At 42.1% G+C, this 23,350-nt stretch overlaps 1 protein-coding gene across 1 annotated transcript; it reads left to right on the top strand.

The window, feature by feature from the left end:
• The first annotated feature begins 964 nt into the window (after positions 1 to 964).
• On the top strand, positions 965 to 11,907 carry LOC133376913 (veficolin-1-like). Its single transcript, XM_061609864.1, has 8 exons — positions 965 to 1,185; positions 2,684 to 2,821; positions 3,015 to 3,077; positions 3,410 to 3,454; positions 7,102 to 7,235; positions 8,740 to 8,869; positions 10,691 to 10,825; positions 11,255 to 11,907. The coding sequence occupies exons 1-8, from the start codon at positions 1,083 to 1,085 to the stop codon at positions 11,503 to 11,505; spliced, it is 999 nt and encodes a 332-aa protein (XP_061465848.1). The 5' UTR covers positions 965 to 1,082; the 3' UTR covers positions 11,506 to 11,907.
• The last annotated feature ends 11,443 nt before the right edge of the window (positions 11,908 to 23,350 follow it).

Genomic DNA, 23,350 nt, shown 5'->3' with positions numbered 1-23,350 from the left:
TCACACTGCTGTAGTGCAATCTCAAAAGCTGAGACTTGTGTTGATGCAGTAATCTGAACACTCTTTTGCTAACCCAGTATAGGATTTCAACATCATCAGTGCATTCATGTTGATTTCCTACTTGTTATAATCATGTCTCTACTCTCAGATCTACAGGTATGGTCTCTACCAAGATATCCATATTTGTGATAGAAAGGCATGGAAAACAGTTTTTTGTAAACCACTTAGAGGTTTTCTACAATCAAGTGGTATATAATTTTTTTAAAAATAAATACAAAACAGTTAATGATATAAAATAAATACAAAACATCTGTCTGTCTTGCAGTTTGTGTGCATGCAGTCTCTCACTGTTGCTAGTAGTGATCTTGCTGCCCTTTTCAGCAATAGCCAATGAAATAGTCTGTATGTGTGTAAACTAAGTACATTTGCAAAGTAAAAAGGCGTAAACACAGTATATCTCCCAGTCCATTGTCACACTGTTATGATTTGTCCAGGAAATAAATGAAAATGTAATGACTGGGGGTGCATTGAATACTTTCCTTTTCTAACAAGCCTTTTAAGTGGAGATTTCTATCCCAGTCTCTATATTGGGCTTGACATTGTTTTTGCATATGTTTTTATTGTTAAATTGCTTCGGGATGTTTAATGAGAAACAATTAATACATGAGATAGATAGCTAGAAGGAGGAAACACTTCCATCCAATTTATGTAAAAAGGAAAGACTAGATGAATCCTTATGCAAGCAAAACAACAAAAGGAATATGGCTCAAAGCTGCACATTATTCTGCATTAAAAACACTTGCTGATTGCGGGGGGGATTGTGCAATTGAGGGGTTTCCATGCATTGTTCTAGAAATGTACCTTATCCTTAAATATCAACAAATATGCTGACTCTTGTGAAAGCAAGTATTGCACAATAGAGATGTTCAGCACAGCCATTTTCCCCCAGCCAGGAAATTTTAGCATTTCCTCATTCCTCTCTTTACTGAACAGTTTGGGATTATCATGCATATAAGGGGGCTCCCCAGCCCTGGTTCAGAGACACATCCAGAGAAGCAGCAAAGAAGATTCTGCAAGGCAAGATGACAGCCCAGATTGGATCCCACCTGGCTCTGACATTACTGGTGGTTGTGTCGGTGGAGAGACTAAGCTTTGGACAGGAGACAGAAGCCAGCTGCTGTGCACGTGAGTGCAAAATGTGAGGGGATGCCAAGTGGTCCTTGTTTCTGGACAAGTATAAAAGGCAGCTGGACAGGACATACTCTGCCTTTTATTCACCCATGCTTTTTAACCATGGCTTTAATCTGATCTGGAAATTATTTTATGTTGCTACAATGCAAAGACACTTTTTGCTGTCTTATGGTTTGCTGTTGCTTTACATTTATTATTTTATATTATATTTTTAATTTCTTTGTTGTGATTTTCCTGGGGAAATGTTTATTGGGCAACTATATCAATCTAACAATAATAATAATGTTTTGCAGAAGAAGAATTTTGAGATTTCTCCTACCATTGCAGCAACATAATGAGAATAGCTGTGCCTAGCTACATTGTTCTTCTGTGCAATTAATAAGAGCAAAGGAACTGGATCACATTGCACAAGCCTGTGGCCTACATTCAGGCTGTCACGGTTTCCTCAGTTAGTGGCTTGGGGTGTGCGTGAAGGGATACACCAGGAAGTGATCTTTTAGTCGCAGGGATGGGATAAGTTTTCATCCGGAGGCAGTGAGGGGGCTGGTAAAGGAAGGTTCTTGAAGAATTTAAAGGCTGGAGAGAGAAATGATTTGACAACTTGAGGTGGGATATTCTCTGAAAGAAAGGACAACCCACAAAAAGAAGCTACATCTAGTCACTCTGCATGCATTTTTCTTCATACTGCAACCAGCCTTTCCTTCCTCTTCCTGTCATTTCTCCCCTGAATGTTCACATTGGTAAAGATGTCTCCAGTTACGCCATGACAAATTTCCTGACCGTGGCTAGAATGGCAGGTGCCTAGTTGGTCTTGAATTCTATAAAACTCTGGCTTTTCAGTTTCCAGAAGACACTTAGGGGTTCACACATTCCTTTAGTTTGTGGTACATAAGCTACCCAGATTTCTTTTCTTTAAAATATAGTTAAAGGGCCAATTTCACACTTGATAGTTTTAACGTATTTACCTGAGATGTTTTAATTATACATTTGAAAATGCAAAATATAAACAAATGGGGATGTATTTGAACCTGCAAACACACCCACATACTCATTAGAAAGCCAGGGTTTGCTATCTGTCAGTCAAGTGTACCTGAAGTGGAAACCTCAGGTTTGATTCTATGTAAAGTGTGAAAAGGACTTTAATGCTACTCAGCAGGGATGTTTAGATAGGCACACATTTATGCAAAGGAGGGAAGGTTTCTATGGGAGTGCTAGGAACTCTAATAGAATTGTTTCTACTTCCACCCTATTCCAACATCACAGGGAATGGGTTTTTTATTTATTATTCTGTGTGGTAGGTAAAGATAAGAGATGGAGGATATGGACCTGCAGCCCCCTCGTGCAAACTCAACACTATTTGGTGCCTGCTGCACCACACTAGATTCTTAGCACCCCAGCTCCATCTTGGTTTAACATGCTTCTGCTAGTCCCAAAGGAAAAAAATGTCTTGCCTCGCACAAGTTCATACACTGTCTTATGTTTCCTGTTTCAGAATTGAAGGGCTTATCACAGTGTGGAGCAGACAAGATCTTTCTCCAGGGCCAGGCAGGGCTTCCAGGAATTCCAGGCATGCCAGGCACAAATGGGTTAATTGGGACTAAGGGTGATCCAGGCCTTCAGGGGCCCCCAGGTAAGAGGATGCCTATCTCTTTTTCAGGTTTGGTACCAGAGGCTTATTTGCTCTACTTTGGCATCATAACAGTGGGAAAAAGACTCACTGACCCAGGGCTATGCTCTGTGTTTGCAAATCCCATAGGGCATGAAACTATTTCTAGAGATGTTCTGAATGTTTCCAAAAGCCATATCTCATCTTTTTTCCTCAGGTGAGAAAGGCGTTTCTGGGACCGTTGGGAAAGCTGGACCCAAGGGAGATAAAGGAGACCAAGGTAATGGACCTATAACTCCACTGTGGCAATGCAAGAGCGTAGATCGCTCACAGGTGAAAGCTGGCCCATTTGAACACCTTTCTCTGTTTCATGCTTGAGCACTCTGCAAAAACAGGCCCAAATGCTGGCAGTGACCACCGTTGCCTCTACTTCTCCATGTGAGGAGAAGAAATATGGCTCTAGTTCTCCATAAGAAGAGAAAGAATATGGCTCACATAAAAGCATGCAGTTTTATATTGTATATGGAGCCTCTGGAACTGCTTCCATTCTCCTTTTTGGCTTGAGTGCCATATTTGCTCACCTCACAAAAAGTTGCTTTTCTCTTCCTGCAGGTGAAGCATGCAGTTTGGACACTTCTGCTAGTTGTCAGCAGCAAGGTATGTCTAGTCATCATCATCATCCTCTTGCTAGTATAGCCCTGTTTGTTTGGTTAACCTCACAGTCCTCCCAGATCTAATGCAAGATGGCTGCCTGCAAACATAGATCATGAGATAGCTCTCCATGTGAAAAACAGAAGGATAGGTGAACTTACCCTGTGAGTAATTGTAATTCTCTTGTTAATTAAGAAATTCCATGTTAGGAGCCCAAATTAAACGTCTTAGGGTTTTTTTGAAATCTCATAAATCTATTCACGTTTTGTGAAAACAAAAGTGAGAAGGATGTTGAAAAAGGAAAGGATACTAATTAATATCTCCTGACTATTTCTGCTAGCACTCTCTCCATCTGCACTGCCCCCAGCTCCTCCTCTCCCCCACCTCCACTTTAAAAAAAGTTTTGTTGCAGCCTTAGAGGCAGCAGCACTCAGTCTCTGCCTCGCTCTGAGGAAGGGGAACCTCAGAGTAGAAATGGGGAGAAATTTGATGCAGTTCACATTTAAATTTGATGCAGTTCACATTTACCTAATTCATACTTTCCAAAACAATATAAGAATCTAAACACAGCCATCCTTTGAAATTCACACTTATCAGAATTTTGCAATGCACTTCTTCAGTCAAGTAATGCGCACAAAATACATATAGGTAGAGAAGGCAATGGTAAACCTCCTCTGAATACCGCTTATCATGAAAACCCTATTCATAGGGTCGCCATAAGTCGGAATCGACTTGAAGACAGTCCATTCATTAGTGAATAACATCAAAGTCATTATATTAGGGGAAATTGCTTTGCAAAAATGTATATATTAGACACAATTGTATACAAACAAGCACATATTAGGAGAAATTCACAATAAAGTAATGAATTTTCATGAGGATTTTTTTTAAAAATTGCAAACTGGAGTAGAAATGTGGAAAACCAATCTTAACATTGGGAAAATGAGAATCTGAGAGAAACCAAAGTTGACAGATTTGCCCATCCCTATCTCAGAGCAAGGCATTCTGGGCAAGTTGGCCTACAAGACAACATGCTGCTGCTACTGCTTTGCCACAGTGATTAAAGTATAATTAAAGAGTGAGGAATGGGGATGGGATGGCCGCTCTGGAAAGCCCTGCAGAAGCCTTGCCTGGCAGCTGTGCGGTAGTTGTGGCAGCACTGGCCGTCGGGTGGATGGGTGGGCAATAGCAGCAGGTGGGCAGGCATGCGCAGAATATATATATTATAGCAGAAGCTATACTATCTTTTTAACTTTATAGAACATACCTATATAAAAGGAGTTTAATAATTATTCCTTTCCCATAAGTAACCTGAGAATGGGACTGACCTTAATTCTCACCAAACTACAGTTCCCAGGGTTCTTTGGGAGAAATGGTGACAATTAGAGTGGCATACAAACAATAGAATTTTGTAATATAGATATAACCAGCAAATGCCATTTTGATGCATGGTGATGGTGGGGGTCTCAAGCAGACTGGGCCAAGCCATGAAGGCTGGTTTCCAAGATGGTAGTCAACACCTTTTCCAAGACTTTGCATGAGCTGGGCTGGGCTGATAGCAAAACCATGCCAAAACAGGAAGTATCCGGGAATAGGCTTCACAACTACTGTGTAGACAGCAGAAGAGTCCCAGGGCAAATAAAGGAACAGCAGAAGTTACCAAAAATGGTGGCAGCAAGGCAAGCACAATAAAACAGATGGAGGAGAAATTTGAACCATTTAGCAGGTATTGGTCAGCAAGAATAGTTGGCTTCAGGCTCCCAACCATGCACAGATTTTTACACACACATACAGATTTTCCACAGGGTAGGTGTACAAATGTAGACACAATGCAAGATTACAGCTTCAGTCCGATAATGTGGATTAGATCAGCAGGTCCATTCATGCAATGTATTCTCAGGGCCACTCAATTCAGATTGGTTTAGCCTTAACATGCCTTTAGATATTCCATTGTTCCCCCCCCCCGCTGCTGGTGGTAATAAGGGGTAATCTGCCCATGTAAAGAATGACACTTGAGCCCCTGAGCTCACTAGTCACAGATGGAGGACCATTGTCTATATCAGCCTTTCCCAACCAGTGTGCCTCCAGATGTTGTTGGACCACAACTCCCATCAGCCTCAGCCAGCATTGCCAATGGTCAGGAAAGATGGGAATTGTGGTCCAACAACATCTGGAGGCACACTGGTTGGGAAAGGCTGGTATATATCCATGTGATAATAACATTCTGATGATGTGGCTTTCAAGCTTTCAGCCATCCCACATCAACTAGCTTCCTACAGAACATCTGATTTTGCCATTATTTAGAATTTCTCGGGCTCATGCTCTGTTCATACCAATTACTGATGAGGCCTGTTGGGCTTCAGTGTCATCTTAATATATGAGCTGAGATTGTGCCCTGTAACATACCCAACACTCCCCTGTAGTTAAAGATTGCTGGAGATGATTAGTAGTGAGGAACAATCTGTTTTTTTTAGGAAAGCTTATCCACCACCTTCTCAATGAGGACACCTTGAACTTCAAAACATTGGTCTAAGACAGTAGTCCTAATTACACATGCTAAAAAGCAAGTCTAATTGAACTTAGCAGGATTCACTTCTGAGTAATAATGTTTAAGGTCAGGCTGCAATGATTATATTCCCTGGAGGGTGGGCTGTTTTATCATACAGAAACAGAATGATTTACCCAAAGCAACAAAGGGAGTTTCTACAAAACATGAAATATAATCAGAACAGTCACAATTCCAACAGCTGACAAGTCAGGCACTGCAAACCAGAGGCCTCTAGCACATGTGCTAGAGGCCTCTGGGAGACATAGGCTTTTAATGTATATAGACTGCATAAACAGCCTTCCCTTCATCCACTGTTGGGAGTGCAACAGATATGCACTATGGAACACAACTGACTAATGCATACATTAGTTAATGTAGCATGTGTGTATCACGCCCAGAGGTTGCTTCCACCACACTAACACTTTTCTCTGTAATTTCCATCCTTGTTAACTCACTTTTTATGGAGAATCCTCATGACATCATTGCTAAATTGTTACATACAAATGTGCGCACACTCACTACATTCACACATTATGTTTTCTGCCAAGTAGGGGGTTATATACATAGACCTGTTGCCCTAACCACTGTACATGAGGGCCAAATTCGATTCAGTTTGCATTTAAAGCCAAATCTCTAAAATCCACATTTTCCCTAACAATATGAGAGCCAAAACACAGCTATGCTTTGACATTTGTGCTTATCTAAATTTTGCAATATAGCTCTCCAACCAATGTTTACAAAAATGGATATTTAAGAGAAAATGTAAGTACAAATGAATATTTTATTTAAAATAACATACAAAAATGCATTATATTAGGAGAAGTTGCTTGTAAAAATGTGCATGTTAGTAAAACTGCATACAAAAATGTGTTTATTAAGAGAAATTCACACTAAAACACTGGGTTGTTTTTCACAAGAGTTTTTTTTTTAATGCAAATAGCTGCAGAAATGTGGAGAACTTTTCCAATTTAGACTGGAAAAATGAGAAACTAGGACAACTGAAAATGATAGATCCTTCCATTCCTAGTGGATACCACACACATTATATTTCCAGAATAGAGAATATGTGAACTGGCCCTCATTTTGCTCCCTAATATTTCTCTAGAGGCAGGAGCCCGAGACTGCAAGGAACTCTTGGGACGTGGAGAGACCCTGAGTGGCTGGTACACAATCTACCCTACCACAGGGAAATCAATGGTGGTCTTCTGTGACATGGAGACAGATGGAGGAGGCTGGCTGGTGAGCCCTACCCCTTCAAGGAGAAATAGTTATCTGTTAACGACCTAATAAAAGAGGGCCAAACAACTTGTAAATATAGAGTACACTTTTAAAAAATTGGAACCCCCCAACCAGAAAGCCACCTGGACAATCGCTTCCTGCAGCGGCATCTCCTCCTCTGAGCAAGGAGAATTGAGCCTATGGTGCTGCACAGACAGAGGCAGCCACTCACACTTTCTGATCATGCTTTCTACTCATGCTCAGAAATGGCGAACTAGAGAGATGAAGTAGGAACACAGCTGCCCATGCGGCTTCCTGGAAGTGGGTTCCCTCCCCTTCCCACTTCTACCAAGATTCTGCAGGGGAAGGGAGGAGAGGTTGCTATTTACTGCTTCCTGTTTCATCACTTCTCACCAACAACAGCTGCTGATCGGCTGCTTTTTCCCCAGGATAAAAGTGGTTGCGTTGAGCAAGGTTTTTAAAAAGTCTGCTTAACATAATGTGAACCTGATCTTGAGGCATGAACTCTTAGGTGGTCTCCTTTCTCAGACCAGACCATGATACTTTAAACACCTTGCGTGGTATTCACTGGTAATCATACTCAGAGAAGACACATTGACTAACAAGTTTATTAATTTCAATAGGTTTACTCTGAGTAGGACTTAGTTGAATACAATCTCTCATAACAAAAAGAAGCCTGCTTTGTCCTCACTGGCTTTTTTGGGGGGGACGGGGTATAATGTTTGCTCTGATCCTGCTTTCTTAGGGCAACATAAATACACAAGGCCTCTTGCCTGTTCTAGCAGCTGGGTTCCTTAAAAAATAAGAGAGTCTACTGTACACTTTTAAACTGGTTTAACAGTAATTAACTTGCTCCAGGGAAATCTGGGAACTATAGTTCTGTGAGGGAGGACTAGAGAACCTTAACATAACATTCTGATACTATAGTTTGTAGTATTCTTTTGGAATAACGTTGACAGAGTGGCACAAAACTGAAAAGATGTTTGTGGTGTAGCTATGCCTCAAGTGCACAACAAGAACCAGATAAGGTGGGGGGGAGGGGGAAGAGAGAGATAAACAGGCTGAAGGTTCCCAGAATGAAATCTGGTGCATGGTTCAGAACTATTAATCAGAATCAATAGAAGAGGGACAGGTGCAAATCTATCCCTTAACAAGTAAGTTTCATGGTTCAGTAAGGATTTGAGTTCAGGTCTCCCCAGTCCTAGTCAGAGCTTGGAAAAGTTACTTTTTTAAACTACAACTCCCATCAGCCCCAGTCAGCATGGCACTGGAGTGGGCTGATGGTAGTCCAAAAAAGTAACTTTTCCAAGCTCTGGTCCTAGTCCAATACCCACCACACCACCCAGGCAGTGCTCAGGATGCCTCTTGATACAGTGAGACTTGTTTGGAACCCCTTCAACCAGCATGAGAAAGCCCACTCAGCACCGATAGAGAATAAGAAAATGGCTTGCTGTTCAGCTGAAACATTGAGATATTCCCCACACCCTCACCCCTCTGACCCCAGGTCTTCCAGAGGCGACAGGATGGGTCAGTGGATTTCTATCGTGGCTGGGAGTCCTACAAGAAAGGCTTTGGGAGCCAATCCTCAGAGTTCTGGCTAGGCAATGATAAAATCCATCTTCTCACAAGCTCTGGTAAGCCAATATTTCATCTTCTACCTGGTGCTGGAGCATCACTGGGGAACTCAGGAAAGCTTGGGGATTTCTAAGGAATAATGGAGAAAGGTTTTGCTCAGTAGAATGGTTCTCTATAATATGCATTTTACTCATTGAATCAGTTAATAAACACTCTAGAATCTGGTACATGAAGGCTTTTACAGTAAAATAAATACCTGCAGGATTATTCCAAGGAATAGCTATGGAGTGCCACAGGACACAATGCTGTTGTCCTCAATGCTATTCAACATCTATATGAAGCCATTGGCAGCGGTCATTAGGCATTTTGGAGATGTCATCAATATGTTGATGATACCCAACTCTGTTTCTCCGTTATATCTTAACCAGGAGAGGCTGTGCAAGCCCTGGACTGGTGCCTGGATACAGTGGGGGACTAGAAGAGGGTCAATACATTGAGTTTGAATCTTTGAAAGACAAAGGCCTTATGAGTGGAGAATTTTGCTAAAGTCAGAAATGGCACTGGACTTCCTTATAGTTCACATGTTTGCTATCTTTGAGGACCAAATATTTTTGCTGCGAGCATCTGCGGCTTTTCCCAACACCCAATTTTTAAAAAGAGCCCTCATTGAATATAACAACATGGTTATTGCTAACAACTGTCACTGCAATGATGATTTTACCTCACAGCGCAGCTGCCATTAACAGTCAGTGTACCTGTTTCACTGACTTCTGCCCCACCCCATCCTTCACCCAGCCTCTCTCTCTCCCTTTCTCTCTGCCACCTTCCCCTCCACTTGAGTTATCCAGTCAATCCAAGCAAGGAGGGAGTGAAGGAGGCTGCACAGACTTCCCCACCTGGATGGAAAGGATGGCAGAAGAGGGGTCTGCCTTGGAGATGCTCTTTCCTTCCTCCTTTCCCATTCTGTCTCTCTCTCCTTTCCAGCTAGTTGTTGATGAATATCTGCTAGAATGTCTGATTGTACTGCATTTCTTAAGTGTCCTTACAGAATCAGAACTAATTGGCTCCACCTATTGTTACCACTAGCACAACCTATCATTAGCTGCCTGCCCTCCATCCCGCTGCCACTGCCTGGAGTAAAAGTTCCCAGTTTTCATTAAGGACATAAGAAGAGCCTGCTGGACTAGGTCAATGGCCCATCTGCTCCAACATCCTGTTCTCACAGTGGCCAACCAGATGCCTATGGGAAGCCACCAAGCAGGACCTGAGTGCAAAAGCAGGTTCTCCTCCTGCAGTTTCCAGCAACTGGTATTCAGTAACACTGCCTCCAAAAGTGGAGGAAGAACATAGCCATAATGGCTAGTAGCCATTGATAACCTCATCCTGCATGAATTTGGCTAAACATCTTTCAAAACCATTGAAGCTGGTGGCCATTACTGCCGCTTGTGGGAGCAAATTCAATAGTTTAACTATTCGCTGTGTGAAGAAGTACTTTCTTTTGTCTGTCCTGAATCCTCCAACATTTCATTTCATTGAATGTCCCTGAGCTATATCGGGGTAGGCGTGGGGATGGGGGTTGCTTCTCTATCCACTTTCGCCACAGCATGCATAATTTTATACAACTCTATCATGTCTCCTCTTACTTGCCTTTTTTCTAAACTAAAAAGCCCTAAATGTTGTAGTGTTTCCTCATATGGGAGTTGCTCCATCCCCTTGATCATTCTGGTTACCCTTTTCTGAACCTTTTCCAACCCTACCATATCCTTTCCAAGGTGAAGTGACCAGAACCGTACATTGTATTCTTAAACATGGTTCCATTAAAGGATTTCTCTTGTCAGCAACACTCCCTTTTAGAGATCTTCTGTTCTTTTGGGGATTAGGAGTACAACAGCTGCGAATTGATGTGAAGGACTTCAATGACACTAGAACTTACGCTGCATATACCAGTTTCAAAATCTTGAATGAGAAAGAGAACTACACACTTCAAGTGGGCTCCTATTTAGGCGGTAACATGGGTGAGTTATACACAGAATACTCTTTCATTTGGGGCATTTGCTTTGAGATGACCCATTAAGATAAAGATTGCCTTACTGGATGACATGAACGTCAAGGGATTGGAACAAGGAACTTCTGCATGCAAAGCATGTCCTCTGCCACTTACATTTATATATTTATATTTATTAAATTTATTAGTCGCCCATCTGGCTGGTTGTCCAGCCACTCTGGGCGACGTACAAGATAAAAAAAACCCAATACATTAAAACGTTAAAATTTAAAACCATAACAGTAAAAACCTAACCCACCCCAAAAGCTTAGATGTGATCTCTTGCCTAATACTTCCTAGCAGTGAATTTGCCTTTTTTCATTCCCTTAGCACCTTGAGTGAATGTTGCAGCAGTGAAAGAGATAAATTTGATGTTTCTCTGCTTATTTTCTCCATTCAGGTGATTCTTTCTCAGGACACCGGGGTATGGCTTTCTCCACACTAGATAAAGACAATGATACAAATGAAAAGGGAAGCTGTGCTGTGGCTTACAAAGGTGGCTGGTGGTACAGTGTCTGCCACTCTTCCAACTTGAATGGCCTGTACCTGAAAGGCGAACACACCTCCTATGCTAATGGCATCAACTGGGCTGCTGGGAAGGGACATCATTATTCTTACAAATATGCAGACATGAAGATTAGACCTCAATAGGTCAAACATCTATCTGTTCAGACCTGTTAACAGATCTGCTCAATGGATTTCCTAGCAGGCAAACTTTCTTCTGAATGCTGTGCCTGAATATGGTCTCTTAATGCTGGGTACTGAAATGGTGATGCAAGATCTTTACAATTGTCTTTTACTGTCTGCATGTGAGTCATCATCCATATAATTCTGCTTTTTAAATCTCACAAATGGAGGCCTTACTTGGGGCATTGACCTGAACAGGGAAAGGCCACTCAGATGATGTGCTCCCCTGTCCCTTGCATAAGGTCTCCTTTCATTCAGTTTGAGGTGCTACCTACCATTATCTTGTACAATGTCACTTTAGACTAATTATGGTTGATGACTGGCTTAGAACATCCCCATTCCCAAATAAAGCAATAGTTGCACCTACTACAGTGCTGATGAGTGTTGGACATCCCACAAGGAGTTTACAATATTGGTGAGTCTTTTAAAATGATGTGAAAATGTTATTTTCTAATGTAAAAATGGCCTCATTCCTGAGGCTGTGGCATAAGGATGTCATATATCTCCACAAAGCTAAGGGTGCAAAGCAAACAAGGCCATTTTCTCATAGTGTGCAAATATATAACTTTGGAGAGAGGGCTGGATTTGCAGGTTGTGAAAGTCATCTTCCCCTGTTCTTGTCTTTTTTTTTTTTTAGAAGATTTATGTAACTTTAAAGTCAACAATGAGGACATTGAACTTGTCAAGGATTATCAATACCTCGGCACAGTCATTAACTAAAATGGAAACAATAGTCAAGAAATCAGAAGAAGGCTAGGACTGGGGAGGGTAGCTATGAGAGAACTAGAAAAGATCCTCAAATGCAAAGATGTATCACTGAACACCAAAGTCAGAATCATTCAGACCATGGTATTCCCAATCTCTATGTATGGATGTGAAAGTTGGACAGTGAAAAAAGCGAATAAGAGAAAAATCAACTCATTTGAACTGTGGTGTTGAAGGAGAGCTTTGCAGATACCACGGACCATGAAAAAGACAAGTGGGTGTTAGAACAAACTAAACCAGAACTATCACTAGAAGCTAAAATGATGAAACTGAGGTAATCATAATCTGGACTCATAATGAGAAGACATGATTCACTGGCAAAGACAATAATGCTGGGGAAAAAACAGAAGGGAGTAGAAAAAGAGGAAGACCAAACAAGAGATGGATTGATTCCATAAAGGAAGCCACAGACTCTGAACTTACAATATTTGAACAGAGTGGTTTATAACAAATGCTATTGGAGGTCGCTAATTCATAGCGTCACCATAAGTTGTAATCAACTTGAAGGCACATATCACACACACATGTTGAAATACAAGGGTGCATCTTAACAAGACTGCCCTGATCATAAGGCAAGACAGACCTCCACCTACGGTAGCTACATTTTGGTACAGTTTAAGGGGATCAAATGCTGGGCAAATTTATTCTGAAATGTATGATTCTTCCTTTGGCCCCTTCCTCACCCATCCCAGACAAATGCACTGGCAGAAGGCTGAACAGGTTTCTCCCATGGAGCAAACTCTCCTTCCTACATCCATAATGGTAAAAGATTGCAGCTTTCACTAAAGTGTAAGGTATCTCATTCTTCAAAATCTGTGACATGTCTAACACACAGTGATACAGTGCCATTAAAGAGCAACCTTGCACCTAATTTTGGTAGTTTCTTTAGGAATGAACAGAGTTCTCATGTTCTGTTTCTTTATTGGTGTTTGGGTGTTTTATCAATGCACATGTGCACATGCACATAGATAAAACATCTCACAAAAGAATCTTGATGCATTTTCATATGTACATCAATATCGATGTAAAAGGAAAGAAGATACACTTGTCTGTCTGGGCCCTTCCAGAAAATCTCTTCATTGAGCATTCATCCTGATTTGTTTGCAGGGAGATTAAACCATGTTGGCTACTTAATGAGCATTCATTTTGATTTGTTTGTGGGGAGGTTACATGATGTTGCATCAAAGCAAGAGTTATCCCACATTTTCCACTGCATTTTCATAGAATCATAGCGTTGGAAGGGGCCTATAAGGCCATCAAGTCCAACACCCTGCTCAATGCAGGAATCCAAATTAATGCATACCCCACATTCCCATCTGTTTCCTTATTACAGAAAGTCAGATATTTTGCAGAAGTGGGTTTGTTGTGCAAAGTCTCCCAATCAGCTATAATTGTGCAACCCAAATTTGCTGGTATGTGACTGAATCCTGTGTGAACTAACTACATCTCTTTCTTCAGGTACACATACCATAGCTGGGAGGAACAGCTTTAGCCAAACAAAACAAAACAGGCTTTCAAAGGAAGCCCAGTGCCACCCACGATCCATGCAAATATTGTGACCTTCTCACAGCCAGACTTCCTCCTCCCTCTCTCCTAGCACAGGGAACTAGAGCCTTTCCTCTTCTTTCAGGTGCTGGGTGATAGTCAAAGTATGCAGTCTAGATGATTCATGTATACATTTCTTGAAGCACATTTGTTTTGCAAGATACCACCCTCCTGTATTCCCTTGAGACTGAATTCCTATTGCAGTGTTTCCCAGGGTTCCAGCTGGAATATTTTGCTATTGGGAAAATACATGTACCATGTTACATTCTCTTCTGACTGCCAAACTGTGTGCAGTGGAATTGTTCATGCCAGCCAGGGCTGATAGGAATTGTAGCACAAAACACTGGGAGGGCACAGAGATTTTATGTTCTTCTAGGTGCTTTGCAACTTTCAGATTATATCGAGGGAGGTTGGTAGGAAGAAACACAATGGCTAATTTCCCACTTTTGGGGGGTAAAGAGTTTAGCTGGGCCTCTTAGGCAGCTTTGGACTTTGGCGTTGTGCACTTTCATTCTTTATGTTTACATAGCTCCTGCCCTTGACATGCTGGTTCAAAGTACATACACAGAGAACAATTGGTGAAGCTCAGGAGAACAGCTGAAAACAGTTGTGATGTGGAACAAGAAGTACTGCAGTACCCCAACAACTGGGACAATGATAGCAGCAGAGTACAAAACAAAAGGACGCATAGTTATTGTTAGATTAAATGTTAAACATTATTCATATTTTAAACATGGAGGGGAAGAGATCAGCTAGAACAAGACATTTATCTTGTGCAAGGACAGGGGCTGTCTCTTCAGTACACCATGGTCATGCCATCGTAATGCATGCATCACTCAAACAGTGACAAGCAGTTCAGCTGGCAAAAGCACCAAGTGGTACTGGTCTTGTGTGAATGTATTGGTATGACACAGCCATATGACAAAATTTACAGCTACATGCATTCCAGAGGGTCTTCAGAGCTGAGGAACTACTGATGACCTGAATCTTCCTTGTACTGCTGTGCAAATGGTAGATACTCTAGGACATGTAGGAAGAGCCCAGACTGTGGCTCCTTAGCCTTCCAGAATCACACATCACAGAAGGTGGGGTAACACTGGTATGGCAAGGAGCAGTGACATAAATTTATCCCATGTTACCTGGCACTTCTGGTATTACCTGAGAGTAGGGTTGCCAGGTCAGAAGCATCCCAAAACCTGAGATTTCAGGGGCAGGCCCTAGTGATGTCATGGGGATGGGTCCTAATGATGTCACAGGGGCAGGCATGGGTGATGTCATTAAGCATGATACATTAAGCATCAACCACAGTTGCTTGGAGCATACAATTCAAACAAAAACATGAAGATAGAAATCTTAGCTAAAAGATGGACCCTGAATAGGGAACATTTAATCTAGCCTGCTTGCTTCTGGCAAGAAGGTTTTAAGTGCGCTCAGGCCAGGTCAGTCACCAGAAGGCCATTGTAGGAAGAAAAGAGCCTAGTGTTGTGGAGATGTTAGATGGGAGCACTCAGGAGTGAAGATGGATGCCCCTGAAGGCTGCAATTCTAAACACACTTACTAAATGACTAAGTCCCATAGAACTCAATAGGACTTACTTCTGAGTAGGTATGGTTTGGATTGTGCTACTGGTAAAGCTTGACTAGGGATCCTCTACAAAGATATCCATATCCAAGCAGGGTTGGCAACCCCCTGCCTGGAATGCCTTGCCCCTACCTTTTTACATGGCTGCTCCAAATTTCTTTACAGATTTGACCTTTCACTTCAGAAAGTGATTTGAGAAATGAGTAAGAGTAAGAAATTCTTTACCCTTTTCTCTCTATCCTGTGGGCTGCTATAAACTCACTTTGACAGTCAACCCAATTCCAGTGAGTAATAATTGACAGAGAGAAAACACACATAGTTTGGTCTACTTTCACAGGCGCAGCTTGGGAGCAACAACTGAAGTGATGTGAATTCTTGTTTACCACTGTTGGGCAAGAAACAAACTGTCATATAACCAACAAGGTGCATCATCAGTGGGTTTAAGGGGGTTGAGCTGAGCGCATGGAACCACTGTTGTTGCTTCTATGGATGTAAGGGGGTGAGGTTAAAGGTAAATGAAATGCAAATAGAAAAAGAAAAGACAGCGAAGATTTCCTAAATGCAATACCATACCAACCACAAGATTCCTATGAGTAAGGCAGAAAACTCAGCATCCCACAACCAGTCAGGATTCCTAACCAAAAACCAAAATGAAAAAATCCTGGCAGCCAGTCATCCAAGGTCACTAAAATCCCCATGCAGCACAACCTGACTCAGAGGCTGCAGTCAGTGCAGAATGCTATGGCATGATTGCTGACATGAGTGAGACCCTACCAGTACATAATACCTCTGCTCTGAAATCTGCACTGGTTGCTGATTTGCTACCAGGCCAAGTTCAAAGTGTGATTTCCATGTTACATGCACAGCTTGGAAGATTGCTTTTAAAAAGTAATAAATTACAATTACAGTTACATGGCCCAAAAAAGTAGTAATTACCGTTATAATTACAATTGCTCTGAAAGTAACTGATTACTTTACTTTTCCTCCAAAGTAATTGCTACAATTACATTTCAGTTACTTTTAAAAAACCGCCTACAAGGTGCTGGCCTTGGCTGCTGCACATCTAAGTAGCCTAAAACAACATTAAAAATAAACAAACACATACAGAGGTAGTAGAATAATTATTTTTATTCATAAGATAGCAATGGTGGTCTCTGCTGGTAAGGGTGGTGGGGAGGGAGGCAGAGGCCACAGCTCAGATCTTTGCATGTCATACCAAGTGCAACCCCCCCCTCAGCCAGCCAGCATAATCTCTCTCACTTAACCACCTCCCAGACCCTGCCCTGCCACCAACTAAGGGACACTCACTCAAGCAAACATTTCCCCCGAGATGCAAGAAAGTTAAAATACTGCAAATGCAGCACAGTAGGCAGAGAGGGTGGTGGAGGCCACTTTGTGTGCCAAGTGCAAACACAGTATTCTCTCTCTCTCTCTCTCTCTCTCTCTCTCTCTCTCTCTCTCTCTCTCTCTCTCTCACACACACACACACACACACACACACACACACACACACACACACACACACACACACACACACACACACACACACACACACACACACACACACGTCATCTTTCACCTCCACAGTTCTTTATCTCCATTCTGCTGCTGCCTCCTTCTCCTCCTTTATCCATGTTCTTGACCTCCGGATCCTTTTTCCCTCCACTCCATTCTTCACCACCACCATCCATTTTTTAAACAATTGTTTTCTCCACACCCCGTCTCACTCTCCGCCTCCTCCCTCGTCGCCTCCTACCCATTCACAGAGCGTGAGGAAAGAGCAACGCTGCACGGAAGCCCAGTTTGAGGCACATGATTTTCATCCACAGATCAGAGGAGCAGAAGACTTCCCCTGCTCCCACCCCCCAAGTAATGCCCAAAAGTAATTCTGGAAACGTTACAATTACTCCACAAAAGTAATAAAATTACTCCTAGCTCTATTACAATCAAAATGTAAAGGAATTACCCACTCGTTACTCAAAAAAGTAATGAATTACAAGTAATTCGTTACTTGTAACTAGTTACTTCCAAGCTCTGGTTACATGTGCCAAATAGTACTTGTTCTGCTCTTGTAAGAAATCAATCCTTTAGTGTGGTAGTACCTACGCTTTGGAACTCCCTGCCTATTGATATTAGGCAGATGCCTTCATTGTACTCTTTTCAGCACCTGCTAGGCAAGCCTACCCAGGCATGCAGACATTTTTTATTGTTTAATTGTTTTGAATGTTTTTAAATACCTAACAGTTTTTGCCAAATTTTTGTTTTAATTCCTTCTGTAAACCACTTTGAGATTTTTTACAATAAAGTGGTATATAAATGTTGTAAATAAAATAAATAAATAAAATTTGGAGTCACTGTGACCCTTGGGTCTGTTTCCACTTTTAGGAACAAAGGTATCTGCCTTACACCAACTCAGGCCATTTGGTACCAACCTAGCTTTATACTGATGAAACAGACTAGCATTAGCTCTCCAGGATTCCAGGCAATAGTCTTTTCCAGAAACTGAATTTTGGACCTTTGCATGCAACGCATATGCCGTATCATTGAGCTACAGCACTTCCCATTTTAAAATAGAATCTTTTGTTCTTTTCAGTTCACTAATGAATGCACATCATACCTAGGGCAGATCTACACTATTAATTTAAAGCACATTCAACACACATTTGTTACCAAATTCTTCCAAGCTACACAGGAAATGAATTGGACTGTAAAAGACCAGCCCAAATTGTGTTTGTATTTTTACACATTTGCCAGGAGCATTCACTATAGCTGCCCAATTTCCCTGCTTTTTAAAGTTTGATAGAAATACCTGTTGGCTATAGGTACATTCTTAAACTGCAAGGATTTGTTTTGCCTATTAGTGAATTTATTTGCTTTTTAATCAGGGAGGTAAGAAATGGTATCCAGTGCAAGTTTGCTGAGAATGGATTGATAATTTGCATGCTTATTGAATTCAGTGGGATTTACTGCTCTGCAATCTTGCTTAGGATAGGTGAAACTGATCATGTGGGAGGGGGAGGGGAGGGGTGGAGGAGGAAGGACATGGGTAGGGGAGAAGAGGGAGGGGAGGAGGAGGGGAAGGGGAAGGGGAGGAGGAGGGCAGGTTTGATCATCTGCAAGCTTATTAAGTTTAGTGGGATTTACTCCCATGCAATCATGGTTTGGATAGGTAAAATTGACCATGAGGGAGGAGGAGAAGGGGGGAGAGGGAAGGAGGGGGAGGGGGAGGGGATTGGAAGGGGGAGGGTGGGAAGAGTGAAGGAAGCGGGAGGGAAGGGGGCAGAGGAAGGGGATAGGAGACAGGAGGGGGGGGCAGATTTGATCATTTGCATACTTTTTGAGTTCAGTGGGATTTATTCCTGTACAATCGTGCTTAGGATAGGTGAAACTCACCTGGCAAAATAGTGTAGTGCATGACTGAAAGCAAAAACACAGCTAAAATTTTGCCAGGAATGCTAGCCACCTAGTGGATGCTATGTACAATGGCTATTTTCCTTTAGTTATGAAATATCTAACCATTATGCTGAGGACTCATCAACCTTTTAAGACCCATTTGGAAACATGTCATGGAAGACTACACCCATGACCACACATGTATTGCCCACTGTAACCCCCCCACCCTATAGGACAATAATATGTATGGTTAGACAAGGATCACCAACCTTTTTGGGACTATGGCATATTTGGAAACCTGAGAAACTGTCATGAGGGACCATGCAGCCATGCATGCATCCCCCATTGCATTTCCCTCACACTGCAATCCCATATACATCCTGTCCTGCAGTGAACATCTTTCACACACACTGCTGAACACTGAAACATACCTCAAAAACATACCCCCCCCCACACACGTACACATCCCAACTGCCCAGGAGAGGTTTGATAGGATGACAGTAGTGATTCTCTTCCAGTATTTAATCTCACAAACAATTTTAATAATAAACAAACAATCCTATGAGTTAGACCAAGTAGAGATAATAGCAACTGTAGCAATGTGTCCCTGTGGGATGCATGTAATGTATTTAAGCATTCAGCAAGTCAAACTACTAGAGGAAACCACACCATACATGCACTCCGCGCTCCAAACCCTTATTTATTTATTTATTACATTTGTATACTGCCCTATAGCTGAAGCTCTCTGGGCAGTTTACAACAATTAAAAACCCTTGATCTCAATCTGATGCTACAAGACCCCAGATATCCAGTCCCATACTGAAACCCCTTCTACAATCTCTGCCCCACATTTGCAGCCCATATGAACAATGAACTTCTCACACACACCTCACTAAAACCCCACCCTGTAGTCCATTCTACCCTGAAACAGCCACACCAAACCCTCCTCACAAACACACCACACCACAGGAAATGCACACATCCCCTCCCACACTGAACCCCCCTCTCCCCTCCTGAGGTTCACTAGAGTAATAGTGATTCTCTTCCAGTATTTAATCTCCCAGTGAGTGACCCAGTGAGGTAGGTCATGTGGTGAGAGAGTGACTATGGCAATGTATCCTTGTGAAACACATGTCATGTGTTTAACTAGACCAGAAATCAAACTACGAGAGCACGGTGTCTGCCAACATTTGCACTGTAGCACCACAGTTCTCCTGTCGAAAGTGGAGAGTGTGGTGTAGCAGTGTGACTATTGGACTAGTTAAACACATGGCATGTTTTCCCAGGGATAAATCGCCACCGTCATTATCTCTGGGAGATAAAAGATATGCACGTGGGTATGAGTGATGATGGTGATGGTGGTGGGGGTAAATTTTATGAGTCAACTCAAAGGAGGGTTCCTTTAGCAATACGTAAGACAATGCAGGACCAAGATAATGTGGGGCATCTTTGCTGGTCCCGGGCACTCCATCCTCTCTATCTGGGTTTGGGCCTGAAAGACCAGGGAAAATTGTAGATGCTTGAAGGGTAAGTTGTAAGTAAGCACAGTTTGTGACATTGCACATCAGTGCTAATCATGGGGTACGTTTGTTAAAGCCTTCAGCTTTAGTTTCCAATTTCCCAACTTTCTGGAGCTGGAATCAACATGAAATAGCTTTAACTCTGCTCTTAAAACAAGTTGGGCTATTTTTGTTATTATTATCATTGTGCATAGTTACATACTTTTTAGAAAACAAACATCTCAACAACAAGGAATGGACAATTTTAATTGTGTACACAGTTAAATGAATTGATGATTGTACACAATGAGCAAAGTGTGATTTCTTCCACTGCAAAAGGGCCAAACTACGTATCACACGAAGCACGCTGTTAAAAAACGCGGTAAGGACCTGCCACTTCTTTTAACAACGCGCGGTCCGGATTGGGACAGAGACGCGAGAAGGACTCCAACTTTTCCGGCCGAAAATCGGCTCTCACCCAGTTTAGCTGCAATAACCACGTAACTCCCACAGTGGTGGGACATTTTCTTTAAGTAGGTCTCCTCAAAACTTGCTTCGAAATTATGTCAAGCAAGTCCTGTGTTGGTGGTGTTTAAACTCTCTCTCTCTCTCTCTCTCTTTTAAAAACAGGAATGGTCAAAAACATTTTAAACTATTTAGCAGAAACTGTTGAGAGGCATTCAGTCTGAAGCCTCGACGTTCCCTACGCTTGAAAAGGCCCACTCGTGCGGTTGCAGGCTATCGCGGGGCAGCAGCCAGACAACCCAACCAGCCAATTGGAGGCAAGAAAGCAGGGCTAAATTAATCTTGCGGCGCGGAACTTATTTTCCTCTCCGATCGTTGCAACCTTCGAGTGCCTGCGGACGTGCACACTTGTAGTGACACCGACAGGTGCAACTTCCCAGCTCGAGCCCGAGCCGTTAACACTCCCTACCGAACGGCACAACACGCTATTCCGGCAAGCGCTTGCGGGGTTGGAAAGCGAATACCGAAAGAAAATGTTGGGTTTCCAGAAGACCGTCAGGTTCCTAAATGCAACAATGAGGAGTCAGATTCTTCCTAGAGCAAATATCATGTCGAAGCCCCCTAAAGAGCCCCTAACTGCAGTTGTAAGTACTCTCACTTTTTTTTTGTCTATCAGAAAATGAGTAGATAAACTTATAAATAGCTAGATTTCACATTCAGGTTCCAGAAGGTGAAAACAGCTCAGGAGTCGCCTAAACTGACAGCCACGCATGTTATTCAGCTACAAAATTAAAGCCATGCGTTTGTTTTTCAAGAAATGTCTATAACAAAGGAGCAGGATGGGGAATTGCCCCTTTAAGAATACAGACTTATATATGTCCATTTGAAATAAGGGCCGAGTTTTTTGAGACTTTGTTCCAATGTCAATGTGTATCGAACACCTTCTCCTATAAGAGGAACGAGACACAGGGCCTTTTCGGTTTGCCCTGACTGATTGAGCAAGACTGCAGTCCAATAGGAGTAAACCCGTTTAAACGCAGGGAGACTTCCATCCGAGTAAATACGCATAGGATTACGCAGCAAAAGAAGCCAGAAGTGAAAGCAAAAACAGAAAGAGGGAAATGGTATATATAAAGAGCCTTGCAATATTAGATCCAAAATGTCATTTAAAAAAACCACCACCACCCCAAATACTTTGGCAGGCCATGGCAGAGGTAGAAATCTTCCTCAGAATTTACAGAAGAGGCAGAGATATTCGTTATCAGAGAATTTCAGATTTATTGGTGGCTTGGTTAAATAGGGAACAGGGGCAGCTTGCAGCCTGTGGTATGTGATGTGGAGTTTTAGTCTTCTGTAGTGGTTTTTTTATATATTTGTGTTTTCTATTGTCTTTTATTTTATGATGTAAACCACCTTGGGAGGTCCTTGTAGGCCTGAAAGAAGATATACAAATAAATAAGTAAATTATTGAAACAACTTGCAGAACAAAACATGTTATCTCATTATCATTAATTTCTTCCTATTCTCAGTAGCTTTTTTCTCTCACAGTCACTACCTTCAAAACAATAGAACTTTGTGATACCTTAACAACTAACAATGGTATAAACTTTTGTTCACTTATTTTACTCACTCTTAAGAGTCAAAACTACAGTTTGTTAGTAGCATGTTAGTAATAGATCTGGACTGCAGTATGGAGTCGAGGAATGAACCCTTCTCCCTTGTGTCATTTTCCTACAAAAATCCCCCATGCTGTTTGCACCACTTACCATTTTTTGCCAGGAGGGGTAGTAACAATTTTAGGAAAATGGTTTTAGGAGGGAAATTGCACAGGACATAAGAATCCTGAGCTGAGTTCCACACATACACACCTGGCTGCTTTTTGTTAAGAAAAAGCATTGGCAAATCGTGATCACATGTTTAAGTAGCATGCTTAATATGAAGTGTAATTCAGCCTGCCTTCACACAGTGAGATTTTCAACTGCCTTGAATGGTGCTGTGACTCTAAAGCGCTTCCTCTCGCACCAAGGTAAAACTTAGGACATTGCACCTTTCCCCCATACTGTTATCAAGTTGTTTTCCCAGAGGTTGCAGAACAGATGAAATCAACTGGAATTGTATTGGCGTGAGTTGGACCAACTCCTTAAAAATCTGGCACGCATTTGCTCTGTTAAATATGTAGTAATAGCTCGATATAGCTCAGTCCTGCTGCTCAGACTTGAATGGGACTGAATTATTTTAAGTATAGTATGAACATGTATCAAGTTTGGGGTCCATCAGATTAATCTTCATTTCAAGTCTTGCTTTCTCTCTTGCTACAAGTGTGACTCCATGCTTCATAGAGCCAAGGCCAACTCAAGACATTTTGCAGCCTAAAATGAAGGACAAGACACCCCCTCTCCATTCAGTGTATAGAAGCTGAGTGCATGGCGGCTGGATCTTCCTTCGACACTGGGACAGCATCCTCCACAACTCAAGACAGCAAGCTAGGTTAAGGGGCACAGGGCAGGCTATGTGGCATGTGCACACACTGTTTGGTTCTCACACACCCTGGCACTGCTCCC

The sequence above is a fragment of the Rhineura floridana genome, chromosome 2, assembly GCF_030035675.1.
Source record: "Rhineura floridana isolate rRhiFlo1 chromosome 2, rRhiFlo1.hap2, whole genome shotgun sequence".
Classification (NCBI taxonomy): domain Eukaryota; kingdom Metazoa; phylum Chordata; class Lepidosauria; order Squamata; family Rhineuridae; genus Rhineura; species Rhineura floridana.
The sequence above is the reverse complement of the archived record's forward strand: the minus strand, read 5'-3'. Positions and strand labels throughout refer to the sequence as shown.